The sequence below is a fragment of the Jaculus jaculus genome, chromosome 1 (assembly GCF_020740685.1).
Source record: "Jaculus jaculus isolate mJacJac1 chromosome 1, mJacJac1.mat.Y.cur, whole genome shotgun sequence".
NCBI classification, from domain to species: Eukaryota; Metazoa; Chordata; class Mammalia; order Rodentia; family Dipodidae; genus Jaculus; species Jaculus jaculus.
This window is the reverse complement of record NC_059102.1, coordinates 152,573,624-152,592,357: the sequence shown is the minus strand read 5'-3', so window position 1 is coordinate 152,592,357 and position 18,734 is coordinate 152,573,624. Positions and strand designations below refer to the sequence as shown.

Sequence of the window (18,734 nt, the reverse complement as noted above, 5' to 3'; positions counted from 1 at the left end):
TTTGGGTTTTTTTTTTTTTTGTTTTTGTTTTTTTGTTTTTTGTTTTTTGTTTTTTGAGATAAGGCCTCACTCTAACTCAGGCTGACCTGGAATTCACTATGTAGTCTCAGGGTGACCTCAAACTCAGTGACCCTCCTACCTCTGCTCCTGAGTGCTGGGATTAAAGGTGTGCGCCACCACGCTTGGCTAGACATTTCTTTTTCTAGGGAAGCTTTTAGGGTATTCTCCTCTGCCTTGTGGGTGTGTCTCAGTCTAGAATTACTCTTCCCCAACCTTGGCTCCTGTGCAACGCCAAGACTCCTCCTGAAAGAACTGGCCACCTCTCTCTCTCCATTGTTTCTTTTTGTGGTTTTTGGAACCCTATGTTAGCAAAGTGCTCTGCCCAGCTGTTTTCTGGCTTAGCCCCCACCCTAGCTAATCCAGGATGTCAAGTCTCTCGTTTCAATGCTGCGACCAGCTGGGAACCTCACTCCTCCCAGCTCGCCTGCCTGGCCTCCTGTAGACAACGTCCAGACTACAGTCCACCCACACGTTTAATTTAACAGCTATGGTTTTCATTACAGGGAGTTCTAGTTAGTTCTTTGTTTCTGCCTTAGGTAGGTGTCTTTTCCTCCATTTTAGCATTTATTTTAGTTTATTTATTTGGCAGAGAGAGAAAAAAATGGGTATGCCAGGGCCTTCAGCCACCGTAAATGGACTCCAGATGCATGTGCCACCTTGTGAATCTTGCTTATGTGGATCCTAGGGAATCGAACCTGCCACTAAGCCATCACTCCAGGCCCATTTTAGCATTTTTAAGGGTTCTTCCTCTTTTCTTGAGGATAGTGGACATGCCCAAACTCACTCATGTGTACTTCCTCTGTTACTTCCTTTTCTTTGAAGGTGGTCTTACCTCCCAACCAAGGGTGCTGCCCCGTTGCGCTGGTGTCAGTGTAAAGGTTCCCTTGAGGAAGACGCAAGGTGTTTCTCCTGCTCCTTTGCACCCGCCCACCCACACTCAGTCTACTTCACAGGTGGGGTCTCCCTTCCTAGATCTCAGCCCCTGTGCCCAGAAGCATCCTGCAGGGGTAGACCTGGCCTGGCCAAACCTGCCCTGCTTCTGCCCTGGCTGCCTTTCCTGCCTCCTCCAGCTGTCGGGGTGGTGAACCACGTGTGCCCACTGCTAAAGGCATGGGACTCAAATGCTCAGCCTGCCTGCCTCTTCCCACTCCATATACTGGTGGCTGGGCTGCCGCTTCCCATGGTGATGTTACTCCATTTCTAGCTTAACAAACCTCTATTTCTCTTGGCTAGGTCCTGCTGTACAGGACACTGTTGCTGTGTTCAGAGCAAAGAGCGTCTGAGGTCTGTCAGAGCCCCCTCTGAATAGAAGCACCGCTTCTTTTCCTACCTGCGCGTCCCTCCCCGCCGCACTGTGCCCAGGGCCTTTCTGACAACAGATGCAGAAAGCAGTCACCACCAACCTGTCGCTCTCTCGGTCTGAAACCCTCCCCTATTTAAAGCTTATTTGCCTACAGGGTCCATCTAACCCGGTCCCCAGTCTTAGAGCCCATCTGAGACCAAACCTGCCCTCTTGCCACGCTCACTTTGGTGATAACACTCTTCCCAATTTCCCATCCCTGATTCCTGTTACCCTCGGCTCCCTAAACTCAAAAGACGCACTCCTTCCCATCACGAGCACCTGCTCCCTACGCAGACTGCGGCACACAATGGCCCCAGGCTGGAGCCACGCTCGTTTGTGTTCTTGGCCTGAAAGGTCCTGTCACCTGCTAGAGGCTCGAACGCTGGAAGCAACTGGCCTATAAGCAACCCAGAGCTTTTCAGATTGAAAGGACAGGTGCATAGGATGGGAGGACAGGTTCTCTTGGGGAGGTCGAGGCAGGGAAAAGAAGCAGAGGATGCAGAGGTGAGATGAAAGGAAGGAAGGAAGGGAGGGAGGGAGGAGGGAGGGAGGGAGGGAGGGAGGGAGGGAGGGAGGGAGGGAGGGAGCAAGGAGGTCCAGGTCTGCCAACAGGAGCAGGAGACTGAGCTAATATGTGGCAGTGGCTAAGCTAATAGCCACAAGGGTCTTGGGGAAGTGGGGTGGCGGGGTGATGGTGGTGAAGAAGCAGAGGTTGTGCAGGGCATAGGAGCAGACTGTCAGAGCCAAGCTGCTCTGTCAGGCAAGTCACCAGTGCAGCTTGGATCATCTGCTGGAAAGACTTCCTCCTGAGAGAGGGGTTGTAAAGGCCCCTCCACACGTTGGCTCAGCTCTGGCCCTCCGAGGCCAGGGTTTGAGCTGAGTACATCCAGCCTGCCTGCCTCCTAAGAGTCATCGTGGCGGGACAACTACCCAGTCTCAGGCAAGGCGTCCAGGCAGGCGTCATGGGATGGAAATGCAGGAGCATTATGTAATTAATGAGGCCAGTTCTGGCCGCACTGTGAGGCCACATTGTCAAAGGGAGAAAGTCCCCAACCAAGACTCCCCCAGAGAGAACCTGTGCCAACAAGGCCCCATCATGGACAATGGACCATAGCCTCAGCTTTCCAGGAGGCCATGATAGGCACATGTCCCAGGCTGAACAGAAAACAGAAAGTCCACTGGCCTGAGACCCTTGCAGGAGAAGTTCAGGGAAAGCTATGAGTTTTGCCCTAAGGGTAAAAGATAAGTGGCTTCAGGTCCCAAGTGGCAGCTTGACACAGCTGCTGATTGACACCAGCACCCCAAAAGAGCTTACTTGCCCAGTGGGGTGGCAGCAGAGTACCAGGCTTCCCTTAACAGCCAGGGCCCACCAAAGCCTTTCTTTTGGGGTGTGACAGAATGTGGGACGTTGGGTTGAGCTAACCAGCACCTTGGGGAGAGGGGAGGAGAGCAGAGAGCAAGAAGCCTCACCTGAAACACAGTGAGGATGGCAGCGGGAAAAGTGTCAAAGTTGGTCGTCGGAGTCTCATCTCTAAAGTTGAACCTGGCGGGGGGGGGGGGGGAGGAGATATCTTGGGAAGAGGCAGGTCCCCACCAGGGCCCAGGGGACCACCCCTCAGCGTCGAGGTGCTTGTTACAGGTGCCCTGAGCATCCCCAGCCCCTTTTGAGGGCTTTTACTTTTTTGTTTTTTTCCAGATAGGGTCTCACTCTGGCCCAGGCTGACCTGGAATTCACTATGTATTCCCAGGGCAGCCTCAAACTCACAGTGATCCTCCTACCTCTGCCTCCCAAGTGCTGGGATTAAAGGCGTGGGCCACCACACCCGGCCCTTTTGAGGGCTTTTAGTAAGGAGATGGGATAGCATTGTTTATTCTGAGCTCCTGTTGCCCATTGTCCCTCACCTCCCCCCGCCACCCCATGACCTGCCCTCCTACTCCAGGGTTACTTACTGTCCCCCAAACAGCTGCATCCCCAGCAGGGCGAAGACCACGATGAAGAGGAAGAGCAGGAAGAGGAGACTGATGATGGACTTCATGGAGTTAAGCAGGGACACCACTAGGTTCCTCAGGGAGTTCCAGTACCTGGTGGGGCAGGCAGGGTGACTGAAGCTTGAGCTCTGCCTGGCTGTGCCACTGTGCCATCTCGATGCTGACCTCACACTCATCCCGGTTTCCTGCATTCACGCTGGCTTCTGTGACTTCCAGCCTGAGCCCCAGCCTGCCCACGAGGCATCGTTTCTCCAGGGTTTCGGACCCACTACCCAGGACTCTCAGTCCCCACATGGCATAGCGACAACAGCCGATGTGTGCAGTACTGGACTCAGCCTCACTCTCCCTAAGTGTTCCACCAGCCTCCGCAGAAAGAACCCATGGGTTTGGTGAGGCAAAAGCCCAGACTTCATCCTCCATCCCTCCAGCTTCACTACCCTGTGCTCACTCAGCCCGCACCCAGCGCCACACTGTCAGCCATCAAGGCTTCAGCCAGCACTGCCCTGTCAGCAAGCAGCTTCCCGAGCAAGCGCCACCTCCCCGAGGACCGCCGTTGGAATGAACCAAGCTCTGCAGCATGAAGTGACCAGCCACATCTGCTGATGGCCTTGCTGATAAGAGACGGTTCCCATGGCCTTCCCTCCGGGCATCCTTATCACCCCAGCTCCCCAGGGAGGACATGCCATCTGTCTCTGCACTTTTGCACATACTATGCTGTCACCCTGATGTGGAGTACAGAGTAGCAAGACGGGCACGGGTGTCCCTTTGCTCATAGTCTCGGGTGGCATCCAGGGCCCTAAAGTGCTGTCCTTCCCCCTTGTGCTCAGACCAGTGGCCCAGCCACTTCCCACACCCCTTCTTACAAGAAGTGTGAGGATTGGTCCAAGAATGCTAGAAAACTCTGCAAAGGGTCCAGCCTTCTGCTTGGCAGGGATCAATCTGCTTCGGAACAAGAGTCCCTGGTGTCTGGGAGGAGCAGAAGGCCCAAGGCTGAGGGGAAGCTGGCTCCTGTGGTCATGTTTTATTTATATACTTATTTATTTTGGTTTTTCAAGGTAGGGTCTCACTGTATGCCCAGGCTGACTCTGAGCTCCCTCTGTAGTCTAGACTGGTCTCAAACTCATGGTGATCCTGCTACCTCAGCCTCCCTCTGGAGTGCTGGGATTAAAGGCGTGCACTACCACATAGGGCCTGTGGTCACGTAGTAGAGAGCCAAAGCACCACAGTGCCATCAAGGCAGGCTAAGGAGAGCACAAGACATGCTCAGTGTGTTTGTGGACCCAAGCTGGAGCTGAACTCATGCTGAATCCTCTTCTTCATTCACACCTCCATGTCCTTAGATGGCCTGATGTTTGAATTTAAGACAAATGGAAACGACAGCAGCATTACAATCTACCTGGGAAGTGAGTATAGACCCATGTCCTGTACAGGCTTGATGTCAACACTTTTGGTCCCACCAGCAGCTGAGACAGCAAGCAAAGATCCTGACGGCACAGGGCCTCTGAAACCTAGGGTGAGCTAAATCCACCCTGGCCTCTTCTACTGATACGATGTTGTGGAGAGTCTTTTCCCCTAGTTCCCACTGCACCTTTGGCAGGTGACAGAAAGGCGTCCTCTTACACCACCTCCCTGGCCCTCAGTCTCCTCAAGGGCAAATGGAGCAACCTGCTTGCAGAGTTACGAGTCAAGTGAAATGGAAGCGGAAAGTCTTGTCACTACCATGACCACCAGAGCCAGGTTCAGGTGGGCAGGCAGAGAAATCAAGCCTTGGAAAGGGAGCCATGTGGGCACTGGGCTGGCTCCTGTGAGGTCAGAGTCAAGGCTTCTGCAGTGTGGGTGGGAAAACCTGGGGTGGGACAATGGGAAAACACCCGTCACAGAATTTCTGCTTTCTTGTTTCGTCACTGCTCATGCACTGTACACAGTGATGGAGATCCTAAAGGCATTTTATTTCAATGTACTTTGACTCTGTTTAACTCCCAACCCCTCCAGCTAGTCCCCTTCCTTCTACTAGGCAATCGTGCTTCTATTTTCATGGAGTAGGAGAGGGGTGTATCAGAGAGAGATTTTTTTTTTTTTTTTTGCATCTATGTGAAATCTAGGGTCCACAATGAGAGAAAACATGTAAAATTGGAGAGAGGGCTTGGCAGTTATGGCTAAGCCTGTCTGCAAACCCTGGGGACCTAGGTTAGACTGTCCAGTATCCATGTAAGCCAGATAGATGCACAAGGTGGTGCAAAGTTCATTTGCAGTGACTGAAGGCCCCAGCATGCCCATTCTCTATCTTTCGCTCTCAAATAAATCAATAAATAAATATCTTTAAAAACATGTAATATTTGTCTGAGTCTGGCTTATTTCATCCAGTTTTTAAAAATATTTTGTTTATGAATTTATTTATTTTGAGACAGAGAGGGAGAGAATGGGCATGCTAGGGCCTCCAGCCACTGCAAATGAACTCCAGACACAGGTACCACCTTGTGCATCTGCCTTACACTAGGAAACTAGGAAACAGAACCTGGGTCCTTAGGCTTTGCAGGCAAGCACCTTAACCTCTAAGCCATCTCTCCACCCCCATTTCATCCATTTTCAGTGAACAAAAATCTGTTTTCTGTTAACTATAAAGCAAGTCACTTTTGAAAGCTGGGAAGCTGACACTGGTGGCTTTAGGAGGAAATGGTACAGAGTTGCTAGGGGAAGGGTACCAACTATCAAGAGAACCAGGAAAAGTGTTGGCAGCACTGAGGCTGGTGGTGACAATCCTGAGGCTACAAATGATACCAAAAGAGCCTGTCGGGAATGGCCCCATGTTTTATGGCCGGTTTTGTATTTAAGCCAGTGAGTCACAGAGCCAGCGTCCAGCTGTGGTGAGTTCCCAGGCACAGCCGCCCACGTAGGCCGGCATCGCACATCGCCTCCACTGTCTGCCCTACTGGGTGCGCCAAGACGATGGACATACTTGGTGACCTTGAAGATCCTCAGCAGGCGCAGCGCCCGCAGCACACTGATCCCAAAGGAGGTTCCTGGCTTGATGGCCGCCCAGATCACTTCAAAGATGCTCCCTACAATGACCTGCAACAGGAAGAGGGTCAGTGCAGGACACATGTCTATCTACGCACATGTGCACACACGGGTTCAGTGGCAGCAAACACCCACCCTGCCTTCTGTCTGCTGCACAAGCCAGGTGAGGCAGCAGGAGGTACACATCTCACATGAGCTTGTAACCCAGGGAAGGCTGCAGACACCCAGGAGCCTGGTGTCTATCCACCCTCTTCTTCTACCCTAGATACTCCGGGAAGCACAAAACACGAAGCCCAGGGCGGGCTGATGGTATCCTAGCTGAGCTTGAAGCCTTCTTCCCAATGCCTCACCTGTGTTTCATCAGTGCCAGGCACTGCCCGCATCTTCTTTAACACTTCTGAGTCTGGGCAGATGTTCTCTACCAGCCCTGACGACCGGGCAGCTGTCTCTCACGCTAGCAAAAAGCTATCTCCCAACAACTCCCCCTTCCCTGGTCATGCTGGTGCTCCAAAGTATTCAGATGTACAAATTGCAAGTAGAACCTTCTCCCAGGTTCACCCAGGACCCTGCACACACCATCGAGACGGTGTGACAAGCCTATTCCTTTGTGTGCTCAGGACCCGTGACCTGGGTGCCCTGATGTTTGAGAGAAAGGGGAATGTTATTCCTCTCAGCTGCTCCTCAGATGGGCTGGGGGCTGTGGTGGTCAGCACTTGGTGTTAAGGGCTCAAAAAAGGCAGGCCAGTAGGACTGGGGCCCAGCAGCCCTTCACCACCTTTCCCGGGACAGAACGCAGAGTTCCAAGCTGACTTTTCTCCGAAGTCACCTCACTTTATGGGGCACCCAACATATGTAAGCATGTCCTCTCCATGTTTGTAACTCTCATTTTTCTGTAATCTACACCTTTCTTTGTTTTATTTTTTTGTTTTTTGAGATAGGGTCTCTCTCTAGCTCAGGCTGACATAGTCTCAGGACGGCCTCAAACTCACAGTTATCCTCTTACCACTGCTACCTGAGTACTGGGATTAAAGGTCTGCGCCACCACACCCGGCTCTGTAATCTACACTTCTGAGTTTGGTGTAGAGAACTCAAAGGTTGAACATTAATCTCCTAAACCACATTTTCCAGTTTCCATGGCCTCCGCCTACTCTACATCAACTCAGGTCTGACCAGATTAACATCGCTGTTCTCACCAAGTCACTGAGAACAGTGAACACACCAGCAAAGAGCCCTGAGGTATAATACAGGGTGACATGGATCTGCTAGCCAGCATGGCTGGGTATATGGCTGGTGCAGTTTGAGTCAGCTCGGACACAGTCAGCTGCTGCCCATTCTCCACCCTCTCTCCCAAGTACCACCACCCGCAGCAGGCATGATGACCCTCTCTGCAATGCAGAATGAGTTGGCCCTTGACTCTCACCACCGAGTCCCTGCAATGACAAAATGACCCCTACGTATGCCTGGGTTGGAGACTGTAGTTTTCTAAACCCATTATCTTTTCACTGTCAGCAGCGCACTTCTTTCTGCAAATGCTCAGTCTGCATCCATTGGTTCATTTGGCTGGTGGCCTCCAACATGGACCCCAGAGATTCCCCTATCTGTTTTCCCATCCTTGTACAATCCCATTTGCTTAAAGACAGGCAGGACCTAAGAACTCATGCCAAGCAACCGGAATCCTGTGAAAGTGATGGGATGTCACCTCTGGGGGTTACATTCACAAGGACTGTGGTGTCCATCTTGGGGTTCTTGGCTCTTCATATTACCTGGTGCCATGTGACAAGGACACTCCAGGAGCCTGTGGAGAGCCCCAGGTGACAGGAACGTAGCCCATAGCAGCTTTAGAGGGAATCTAGTCAACAGCCTCAAGATGAGCTTGGAGGCGAGCCAGAGGCATCCAGTCAGGTCACACCCTGACTCCTCACAGACACAGTGAGGTAATATGTGTTTACTGCTTTAAGCCACTCAGCACTGGGATAATTGGATCTCAAGCAGAAAAAATCAGCACCCGTTTTGGAACCAGAAAATGGGCACTGAGCAGCTGGTCAGCAAAAGCTTAAAGTGCCCTGGACACGCAGTCCCTGGACACTGAGAACACCGCCCATCGGGATCTGCAGGAACACAAAGAGAATCTTATAGACAATAGAGGAAGCGTGTCCTCTGGTGCACTGGCAGGAAGTCTGGTCACACTGCTGCCTGCAGTTTCGGGAATAGTAGACACCATGCTCAGAGAGCTGGGAGGTGTAATCTGCCTCCAGAGACTTCTAAGCCAAGTGCTGCAGGGCTGCCTGGAGTCAGCTTACTGCTTATGTCAAATGGAAGAGGAAAAAGCCACCGTAACCGTGGTACCAGCCAACAGAAGGAAGCCAGGAGTTGCTAGTTCAGAAAACGCTCAGCCTCTTAGACACCAAATGGTGCCAACACTGAAAAAAAAAAAAAATGGCAGATTGAAAGATGATTCCAAAAGCATCACCATGACTTTTATGTAGGATCTGAAAAAGACCACAGGAAGAGCTTCAGAACACTTCAGTTCCACCTTCATGCTGCCAAAGAACTCCAAAGAGCGCCTCCCACTTTGATCAGGAGAGAGTAGGAGACTGGGGGCACCTGTAAGCTCTGTCCTGAAGGAGTAGGAGATTGGGGTGATTTCAACTCTATTTTAGGGGAGTAAAAAGTTATCGAGTTGCATCTCCCAGCTCTGAAGGAGTAAGAGCTCACGTGCTTCCCAGCTCAGTCTCGAGGGAGTAAGACGTGGAGGAGACATACTCCCAGCTCTGTCCTGAGGAAGAGAGCAAGGGGTCGTTCTTGTTGGATTCTGAGGCCCCTAGAGTATGCTGAACTTAAGGCGTACCAGTGAAATACATGCAAAGGACCTACTTCCTTAAGAGTTGAGGGTTTGGGGCTAGAGAGATGGCTTAGCTGTTAAGGCATTTGCCCATGAAGCCTAAGGACCTAGGTTCAATTTCCCAGGACCCACATAAGCCAGATGCACATGGTGGTGCATGCACCTGGAGTTCATTTGCAATGGTTAGAGGCTCTGGCATGCCCATTCTCTCTCTCCTCCTTCCCTCCCCCCCCCCCCACCCGCTCTCATTTTAAAAGAAAAGAGTTGAAGCCGGGCGTGGTGGCACACTTCTTTAATCCCAGCACTCAGGAGGCAGAGATAGGATTGCTGTGAGTTCGAGGCCACCTTGAGAAAACAGAGTGAATTCCAGGTCAGCCTAGACTAGAATGAACCTCTACCTTGAAAAAACAAAAAAGAGGGCTGGAGGGATTGCTTAGTGGTTAAGGCATTTGCCTGCAAAGTCAAAGGACCAAGGTTCAGTTCCCCAGGACCCATGTTAGCCAGATGCACAAGGGGTGCACACATCTGGAGTTTGTTTGCAGTGGCTGGAGGCCCTGGCGTACCTATTCTCTCTCCCTCTCTCCCTCTCCTTCTCTCTCTCTCTCTCTCTCTTCCTCTCTCCCTCTCCCCCCCCCCCCCGTCAACTAAGTAAAAATAAAAAATATTTTTTAAAAAAGAGTTGAGTTGTCTAAACAGGTGAACTCAGGAAGGTTCACAACATATCCAAAAAAAACCAACAAATAAATAAACTCAACTATGTGCCTTTAAAAGAGATATATGTACAGACATCACAACCAGGTTAGACTGAAAAGGAGCAAGGCCATACAAAACTAAAAGAAGCATTTGGATTGCCCTAACCCTACTGATAGGGACAGGCTGAAAAAGCTATATAACGCCAAATATCACTACTTTGCAGAAAGGGAAGGGAGGGGCTGCAGAGATGGCTCCGTGGTTAAGCACCCTTCCTGTACATGCATGAGGCCACCTCAGTGTGAATCTCCAGAACCCATGTAAGCAGCTGAGCATGGCCACCTGTGCCGTAACCCCAGTCCCAACAGGGAAGAGAGATCTGGGAATTACAAAAGCTCACAAAAAACTGGCAAGCTGTGGAATCAGTAAGACTCCAGCTCAACCAAGAATGGACAGGAGAGCTAAGGAGCAGGACATCCAACATCCTGATCTGGTCACAATCTGCCAGTCCAGCTGTCACAGATGAGTATTTGGAGTGCTGCGTGGGCATACAATGCCCACACACATGCATGTGCATACACACATAAAAGAGAAGGGGAAGGGGGCTGGAGAAATGGCTTAGCAGTTAAGGTGTTCACCTGCAAAGCCAAAGGACTCAGGTTTGATTCCCCAGGACCCACATAAGCCATATGCACAAGGTGGCACATGCGTCTGGAGTTCATTTACAGTGGCTGAAGGCCCTGGAGCGCCCATTCATATTCCCTCTCTCTCTTGCTCTCCCACTTTCTATTTCTCTCTCAAATAAAATAAAGGGGAAGAGAAAGGCAGGACAGGGCAGGGAAGGGAAATGCAGGGGGCAGAAACAAGAGTCCAACAGATAGCCAGGCTATAAGAAGTAAGCCCAGACTTTAAGTTCTTGCCCAGCTAGGTTTCAGAACTCTGAATTCAAGGTTCCTCTATGCTTCCCACAGGCTGCTTTCTGAACAAATCATTCTAAGATAATTTGCTACAACTGAAAGACTCAAGCACCTCTTGACTTCCTTCAGCACTAGATCAACCTGTTCATGTCTCAAGGAGGTGAAGGGTAAAAAGAGGGGACTCTCCCAGCCATCCGTCAGAGTCACAAGCAGCCAAATCCTACAGAGAGCCTTTGGCAACACGGTAGTATGACCCCTGCCGGAGGTCAGAAAGTCTAGTCAAACATGAATTCCCACAGACTAAGCGGCCAGTCCTGGGTCTATCACTCATCTGTAGAGTGACAGTCACTGTAAGGACCTAAGAAACTAAACACAAAGCCAGGCGTGGTGGCGCACACCTTTAATCCCAGCACTTGGGAGGTAAGGGTAGGAGGATCACCGTGACTTCAAGGATATCCTGAGACTACATAGTGAATTCCAGGTCAGCCTGGGCGAGAGTGAGACCCTACCTCGAAAAAAGAAGAAACTAAGCACAAAGGCTCTGCCAACTGTCAAGTGCAGAAGTGAGGAAAGGAGAACCCTGAGGTTTCCTTCTACCTAGCTGGCTCCCCTTCCTGGCTACTACACAACTCTCAGCACTCCAAATCTTTCCACAGAGTTGTGGAACACAAGGCCACTTTGAATTATAGCAACAGAGAACCAAGGCCTCTTAATCAGTTTCCAGACTTGAGCAGGTTGACAGATCCTGAGCCCCTTGGTTGAAGGAGTGGCTGGGTCCCCTCGAGGAAGGACCCTCCTACAACCCCCAAAAGTTTCAATATTAAACTTACACCTATCCTTCCGCAGAGGGACCTGTGGCCTTTTGCTAGGGTAACTGTACACTGGGGAAAAGGAAATAATCAGACCTTTCGGGGCTTACTGGACACTGGCTCTGAACTGACATTGATTCCAGGAGAACCTGAACAGCACCGTGGCCCTTCTGTTAAAGTAGGTGCTTATGGAGGTCAGGTGATCAATGGAGTTTTGGCAAATATTAAACTGACAGTGGGTCCTGGAACTCATCCTGTGGCTATTTCCCAAGTCCCAGAATGCATAATTGGGTAAGATACATTTAGGAGTTGACAGAACGCCCACATTCACCACATGTACCTGTGAGCAGGGCTACATCCTCAGGCTTAGGGTTAAGCACGTTCTGTGGCATGGCCCTGCCCTGAGTGTGATTAACAAAGTCATGGTGAGCCATGGCAACCATATTATCACCAAAGCTTTCCCCACCCACAAAGGCTTGGAAGAGACCAAGCCAGGCCCACCGTACCTTCCCACAAAGAAAGCCAGGCCAGCACAGTGTAGTGCCGCTCTTACCTAAAAGCACAGGCACCCAGGCCAGACCTTCAGGATGGTGGGGTACAGGACCACTGAAGAGCCCTACTGGGGAGACTGGGCCACTAGGTTACAAGAGCCCAGGCACAGAAAGAGCTGCCAAACCTTTAGCTTCCTGTGAGGCTGTGGACAGGGTGAGAGGGAAGAGGCATCTACACCCCATCACCAGGCAGAGCAAGGGCATCACCAGGCAGAGCAAGGGCAGGCCTCCTTCCACCTCTCAGTCTCTAGGCACCCTTTCTGTCCCACGCCGGATCACAGAGCTTAGGCCGCATCGGGTATGCAAGTGGGTAAAAGCCGTGAATGGCTCAGACTCATGTTAGGGGCCCCTAGTGGGGTGTCTTACTCACCCCAAAGTCAAAGCAGTTGAAGGAAGACCGGAAGTAGCTTCTGGGACCCAGGCCATACATCTTCAGGGTCATCTCTGTGAGAAAGAGAGCCAGGAAGACAAACTCTGCGAAGTCTAAGAGAAGTCAGAGGAGAGAGGCATTAGAACAGGGCTCCTCCAACCCTGCCCTCCACTCCAGACTGGAGGGTATCACAGCCCTGGGCTTTATGGGCCTGGTCTGCACCCCCTCACTCTGACTACAGCCCAAGAGAAGAATCAACGGTCAAAGCTCATGAGACGTGTGGGTTCCAACAGGGATGGTAGAGTGCCAAGAGTCCGTGCAACACAGCTCAAGAGGAAGACACCCCAGGGTGTCCCGAAAGAGGCTCTTCTACCTCCAGCTCCATGTGATGGCTCTCATTCTTCTCACCAGAGTCTTCCACAAAGACTTCTTGACACCCATCTTCAGATCCACCACACACCATGTTTGATTTTTAACTTGACTCATGTGTTTCCGCCACCCACTAAACAGAGAACTCCTCCACCACCCCACATGAGCTCCCACAGGCACCAACACTTGCTGTGTCCTTTACCAAGACAGCAACTCAGAGCCCAGAGCAGAACCACACAGGGTCAAGGCCATGACAAGGAATGAAGGACATAGTGCCAAGATCCCCTGTCACCAGAAAGCTGACTGCCCAGCCTACCCAGAGCCTCTGTCAGATCATGGAAGTGGGGTGGGGGGAGCATATGTTCTCCATCCCCATGCACCCTGAAATCTGCTTGCACCTACCACTTCCCAACACCTATACTGCAAAGATCCAAATGCTTCCGTGGACGGGCTGATTTTCAGCATCTGAGATGCTAGTTCCACAGCCCACTGGGCACCATGCAAACAGAAGGGTGGGAACCTTTTCTGTGACTCCTTACCAGCTAGTGACAGCAAGTCACCCTCGGCAAGCCCAGACTTCAAACCCAGTGGGAAAATCACTAGACACCCACAGCACGAATAGGATGCTAAGAAGCAGGTCTAGGAGCCTGTCAAAGACAGAAATGCTCTCCCTGGGCTGGAGAGATTGCTCAGTGGTTAAAGCTCTTGCCTGAAAAGCCTAATGATCTAGGTTCAATTCCCCACTACCCATGTAAGCCTGATGCACAAGGTGGCACATGCATCTGGACTTCATTTGCATTGGCTAGAGGCCCTGGTACACCCATTCTCTCTCTGTGTATCTGCCACCTCTCATAAATAAATAAATAAATAAATAGAATATATTTTTTAAATGCCCTTCCCATCTAGGCCCATCCCTGCCCAAGTGACCATCACCTGGCCCAACTGTGCTAATCAGCAGGTGCGAGGTAGATCGGGGAAGCTTCGGCCACGTAACCCAGCTTGGAATAACTCAGAGGACTCAGGAGACACATAGCAGACTTGAAGGACACAATGCCCCTAGCCAGAAGCCCAAAGCCCCTCCATACCTAGCACCATGGTAGTCCTGGGCTGTCAGGCTCCCAACACACTGCTCACAACCCACATGCTGGGCTTCAAGTGAGGCTGCCCAGGCATTGAACTTGCTCCCCAAGAAAACATGTAAGGGGACTTTGGCAAGAATTGCCAAAGGTTAGACCTTCAGAGAAAGGGACCCGAAATCCCCCAGTATCCTGTCAGTATGTCCACAGCCTCGCAAAAACTTCCCTCTAAGACAAGAAAAGGGTTCCTTCATTCAGTTGTTCCTGAATCATTCATTCAACTAGCAGGCACCTGTGCCATGATGAGGACCCGGGGTGGCAGCGGCAGCCTCGGGGAAGAGGAGCGTAGAGCTGAGTTGCTGATCCATGGGTCTAAAGCCTATACCTGGTCCTAGGTCTGCTGGCCTGCCTTGCCCCTGATCATCCCACACATTCCACTCCTGAGGACCCCCCCCCCCAATCCGTGTTGTATGACACCGACGATGGGCATCTAGCCATGTCAGATGAGTTAACTGGAACCCACCTGCAGGGATAAAGGGGCCTTCCACCCACGCCTAAGGCTTTGCACCAGATGGGCTTCCACCCAGGGTGTCCCCTACCAAGAGTCCCGGGTTGAAGAGCACATTGGTTGGGAAGGGCCGTGGAGGAGAGACTGGGGTACATACACAGTGCAGTGGTGAGCCGCTGCGGCTGGTTGTAATGCACCATGGCCACGCACAGTGTGTTCAGGGCCACCACACACAGCACCACCCAGTAGAAACTCTGAGCCTTCACCATGCGCCGGATGAAGAACCGGAACATCTTCTCCTTCCTCCGGAAATAAGATGAGCTCTCTGTCTTCCCGCTCTTGAGGCTGGCACGAGCGAAAGGGGACCCTACAGGACAAGAGTCTTGCTGAGTGCTCAAGGACCAGTGGGGTCCCCGCAGAAGCAGCAACCCACAGATGCCCTCTCATCCTCAGAAGCCCTGACGACACCACCCGGATCTTGCTGGGCACAGGCTGCTGCCTGGCTTGCCCCTGTGGGCCCTGAAGGGGTTCTGGCCCCACCTGATGAAATCTCTCAGATGAGGAGATCCAAAACTGCTGGGTGCCAGATTGGATTGTCAGAAGTTATTGTGTCTGGTTCCCAGCACCCTGGCCAACTTCCAAGAGCCCTGACTCACTGACACTCTCCACAGGCACTACGAGTTGCTGTTTTCCTTTTTTATTTATTTTTTTCCCAAAGATATAAATCCCACCAGGTTAGTCCCTCCCCCAAACCCTACCTTCACAGTGTGGCTTGGTAGGCTGCGCTGCCTCTGCCTCCCCTGTCCATCCTCACAAACCCAGGGGTTGGAAACCACCATCTACCTGTTTCTTAAGCAGCTCCCCAGGAACCCGGCCAAGTGTACCGATTTATGTGTAAGGTGGCCACTGTCCTGTCCAGAGCCCTAAATGCTCAGTCTGGGAAGGTGGCTGAGCCCGCTGTAATCTGACGCATCTCTCTATTCACCCCCAAGTGACTGGACTCTCCAACCCGCCGCTCCTGCTCTGCCTTGGCCCTTCACAGTTCCTCTCACTGGCTCCTCTGCTCAAGCCCTGGCTTCAACGTGACCTCCTCTGAGTACCCTTCCCTGACACACTGTTTGAAATCAGATCCTCAGCCCAACTCCCCAACAGGGACCAGAACCTCATCCGCAAGTGTCACTTTTACTGTTTACTGCTCTGCACCCACTTCCCAGACCAGAGGGCAACGTTCCCGGACTGCGCCGCCTTGTTTTTTCTACGTGTTTCTGCACAGAGAAGGGTTCAATAAACGTTGACACATGAGTGAATGGTCTCTGTAGGTGCCTAGAGGTTCTGGGGGTGATGGTGGCTGGAATGTGGTAGGGGGCCTGGCTGCGTCTGGGTACCGCCATGTCTCTGCCGGTGTGCACTGCTGCCCTAGTGTGCGCACTATAGGGCCTGGTGATCTCCTGAGAGCACCACACTGCCCCCTGGCTGGCGGGGGGTGTCTCTGAGCATCTGGACATAGGGTCCCTGTGTACAAATGTGTATGCTATATACATATGTACACACATTTTAGTGGCACACTGAAAACATTATGAGTTTGGGGACATGAGACCGGGTCCTGAGCCTTTTGAAGGAACTTGTCCACAGGCAGAAACTGTCACAATAGCTGGGGCCCTGAGGAGAGTGCAGACGAAATTCATCAGCTAGTGATGCTCTCCAAGACCTTAATGAGGAAGGCCTGGCTCAGCTCTGGATGCCCCACGCCGCACCCACAGAAGACACAAAGACCCACGAAGGCAACCACAGCCTCATATCGATACCATGTGGGCAGCCACTGGCACAGTCGGAGCTGACTCACCCAGGAAGACCTCCAGGTCAGCCCTGCTGAGGGCTGAGAACAAGGCTCTGCTCTCTCCAGAGGCAACGGGGGCTGGGGAGGAGGCAGTATGCTTTGCAGAAATGAAGACCAGCCACACAGAGCAGGCCACAGCCCCAGACCCCATGCACCCTCACATTCATGTGGTCACACAGGACCTCTGTACTGCACACTCACACTTGCACACACCTAACCCATGACCAGGCACACTCTGGTCAAAGATCCAACTGGATGCTCCCAGCAGAGGAGTATATTCAGCATGCACGCACACATGCATGCAACTGCAGATGCCAAGGGCCACTGGGGAAGCAGGGCAAAGAGGACACGATTCATGCAAACTGCTGTGTGTGTGTGTGTGGCCAGAGAGACAGTGGGCAAAGTCTCTGTGGAGACCACACTGCCACCAGGCTCACCAGACCATCTAAGTAAGGACTAGCCAGCCTCACATGAGAAAGGCCTCATGGGGGGTGGGGCTGGAGAGATGGCTTAGTGGTTAAGGGGTCTGCCTGCAAAGCCAAAGGACCCAGGTTCTATTCCCCATGACCCACGTAAGCCAGATGCACAAGGTGGCACATGCATCTGGAATTTGTTTACAGTGGCTGGAGGCCCCAGTGCACCCATTCTCTCTCTCTCTCTCTCTCTCTCTCTCTCTACTTCCTTCTGCCTCTTCCTCCCTTTGTCTCTCAAATAAATAATAAAATATTTTTAAAAAATAACGTGCATAGGTGGTCAAGACCCGTGCTGTCAACCTTCCAGAGACCATAGAGGAGAAAGAAGACTGCCAAGGTTCTTCCAGCCCTGTTAGCTTGTCCCAACACAGTGCACTGAATGTCACATGGCTCAAGCAACAAGTCGACATAGCCCCAAAGTGCCACCACCCCTTGTCCTCAATATGTGCCCTGGAGCCTTGGAGATAGAGAGAGCACGCCTCACCTAGACCTCCCCTGGTTGCGGGAGGTTTAGTGAGATGATCCAGGGCTGCAGGGCAAGGTTCGAATCACAGCCTACTGAGCAAGTGTGGATGGAGGGACAGCATGTGGCCTAGGACAAAGCTATTCTTGGCTACAGGGCAGCAAAGGAGGGACAGAAGAGCTGGGAACACAAAATCCAAGCATGGTCCCCCTCCTCCCTGTCAGGACCCAAGAGCGTGAACCAAGTGTCAATGCCTATGGGCCCTTGAATACAAGTGACTCTTTGGGCTCTGATGAGACCTAGGTAAAGCCCCGAGTCCCAGGGATTCAAGGACAGTGGCAGGCTAATCAAAACAAAGCTGAAATGAATGGTTCGATTCTCCAGGACCCACGTAAAGCCAGATGCACGGCTGGAGGCCCTGGTGTGCTCATTCTCTTGCTCTCCCCCCCACCCCCCGCCTTTCTCTTTCTCATAAATAAATAACACTTAAGAAAAAAAAGAATATAACCTAAGACTGAAAAGATGGTTCTGGCTCAGTGGTTTTAAGGTACCTGCCTCCCAAGCTTAAGGACCCAGCTTCAATTCTCCAGTACCTACATAAAGCCAGATACACAAAGTAGTATATGTATCTGGAATTCATTGCAGCAGCAGGAGGTCCTGTTGTGCCCATTCTCTCTGTCTGTCTCTCACTCTGCTTGCAAATAAATAAATAAGTTTTAAAAATATTTTATTTTTAGATACAGAAATAGGCAGGTAGAGAGAGAGAGAATGGGTTAGGGCCTCCATCCATTGCAAATAAACTCCAGATGTATGCATCCCCTTGTGCATCTGGTTTATGTGGGTCCTGGGGAGTTGAGCCTGGGTTCTTTGTCTTTGCAGGCAAGCACCTTAACTGCTAAGCCATCTCTCCAGCCTATTTTTATTATTTATTTATTTTGGTTTTTTGAGGAAGGGTTTTACTATAACCCAGGCTGACTTGGAATTCACTATGTCGTCTCAGGGTGGCCTCGAATTCATGGAGATCCTCCTACCTCTGCCTCCCGAGTGCTGGGATTAAAGGCATGTGCCACCACGCCTGGCTCTATAAATATTTTTAAAAAATATGAAAGCTGAGCATGGTGGAGCACATCTTTAGTCCCAGCACTCAGGAGGCAGAGGTAGGGGGATCACTCTAGGTCTGAGGCCTCCTTGAGACTGCATAATGTATTCCAAGTCAGCCCAGGCTAGAGCAAGACCCCACCTCGAAAACCCAAAACAATACAAATAAAAAGACTATGACCTAGAAACTAAAAAAAAAAAGAAAATACAGCAAAGCCTTATGCAGAGGAAAACATAGAGCCAGGATGTCTTATTATAAGAACAAAAGGAAGAAAGAGAGAAAAAGAGAACGATAGATAGATAGATAATATATATATATATT

General features: G+C 51.4%; 1 protein-coding gene across 10 annotated transcripts in view; it reads right to left on the bottom strand.

Moving 5' to 3' along the window:
• Cacna1b (calcium voltage-gated channel subunit alpha1 B) overlaps nt 1-18,734 on the bottom strand; it is a 200,632-nt gene that overhangs the window by 116,413 nt on the left and 65,485 nt on the right. For all 10 annotated transcript variants that reach the window (XM_045146210.1, XM_045146214.1, XM_045146223.1 and 7 more), the window contains exons 11-15: nt 14,699-14,908; nt 12,589-12,701; nt 6,348-6,460; nt 3,353-3,484; nt 2,873-2,945 (exon numbers count right to left, since the gene is read on the bottom strand). In XM_045146210.1, the coding sequence (XP_045002145.1) occupies nt 2,873-2,945; nt 3,353-3,484; nt 6,348-6,460; nt 12,589-12,701; nt 14,699-14,908 (641 nt within the window). The remainder of the gene's footprint in view (nt 1-2,872; nt 2,946-3,352; nt 3,485-6,347; nt 6,461-12,588; nt 12,702-14,698; nt 14,909-18,734) is intronic.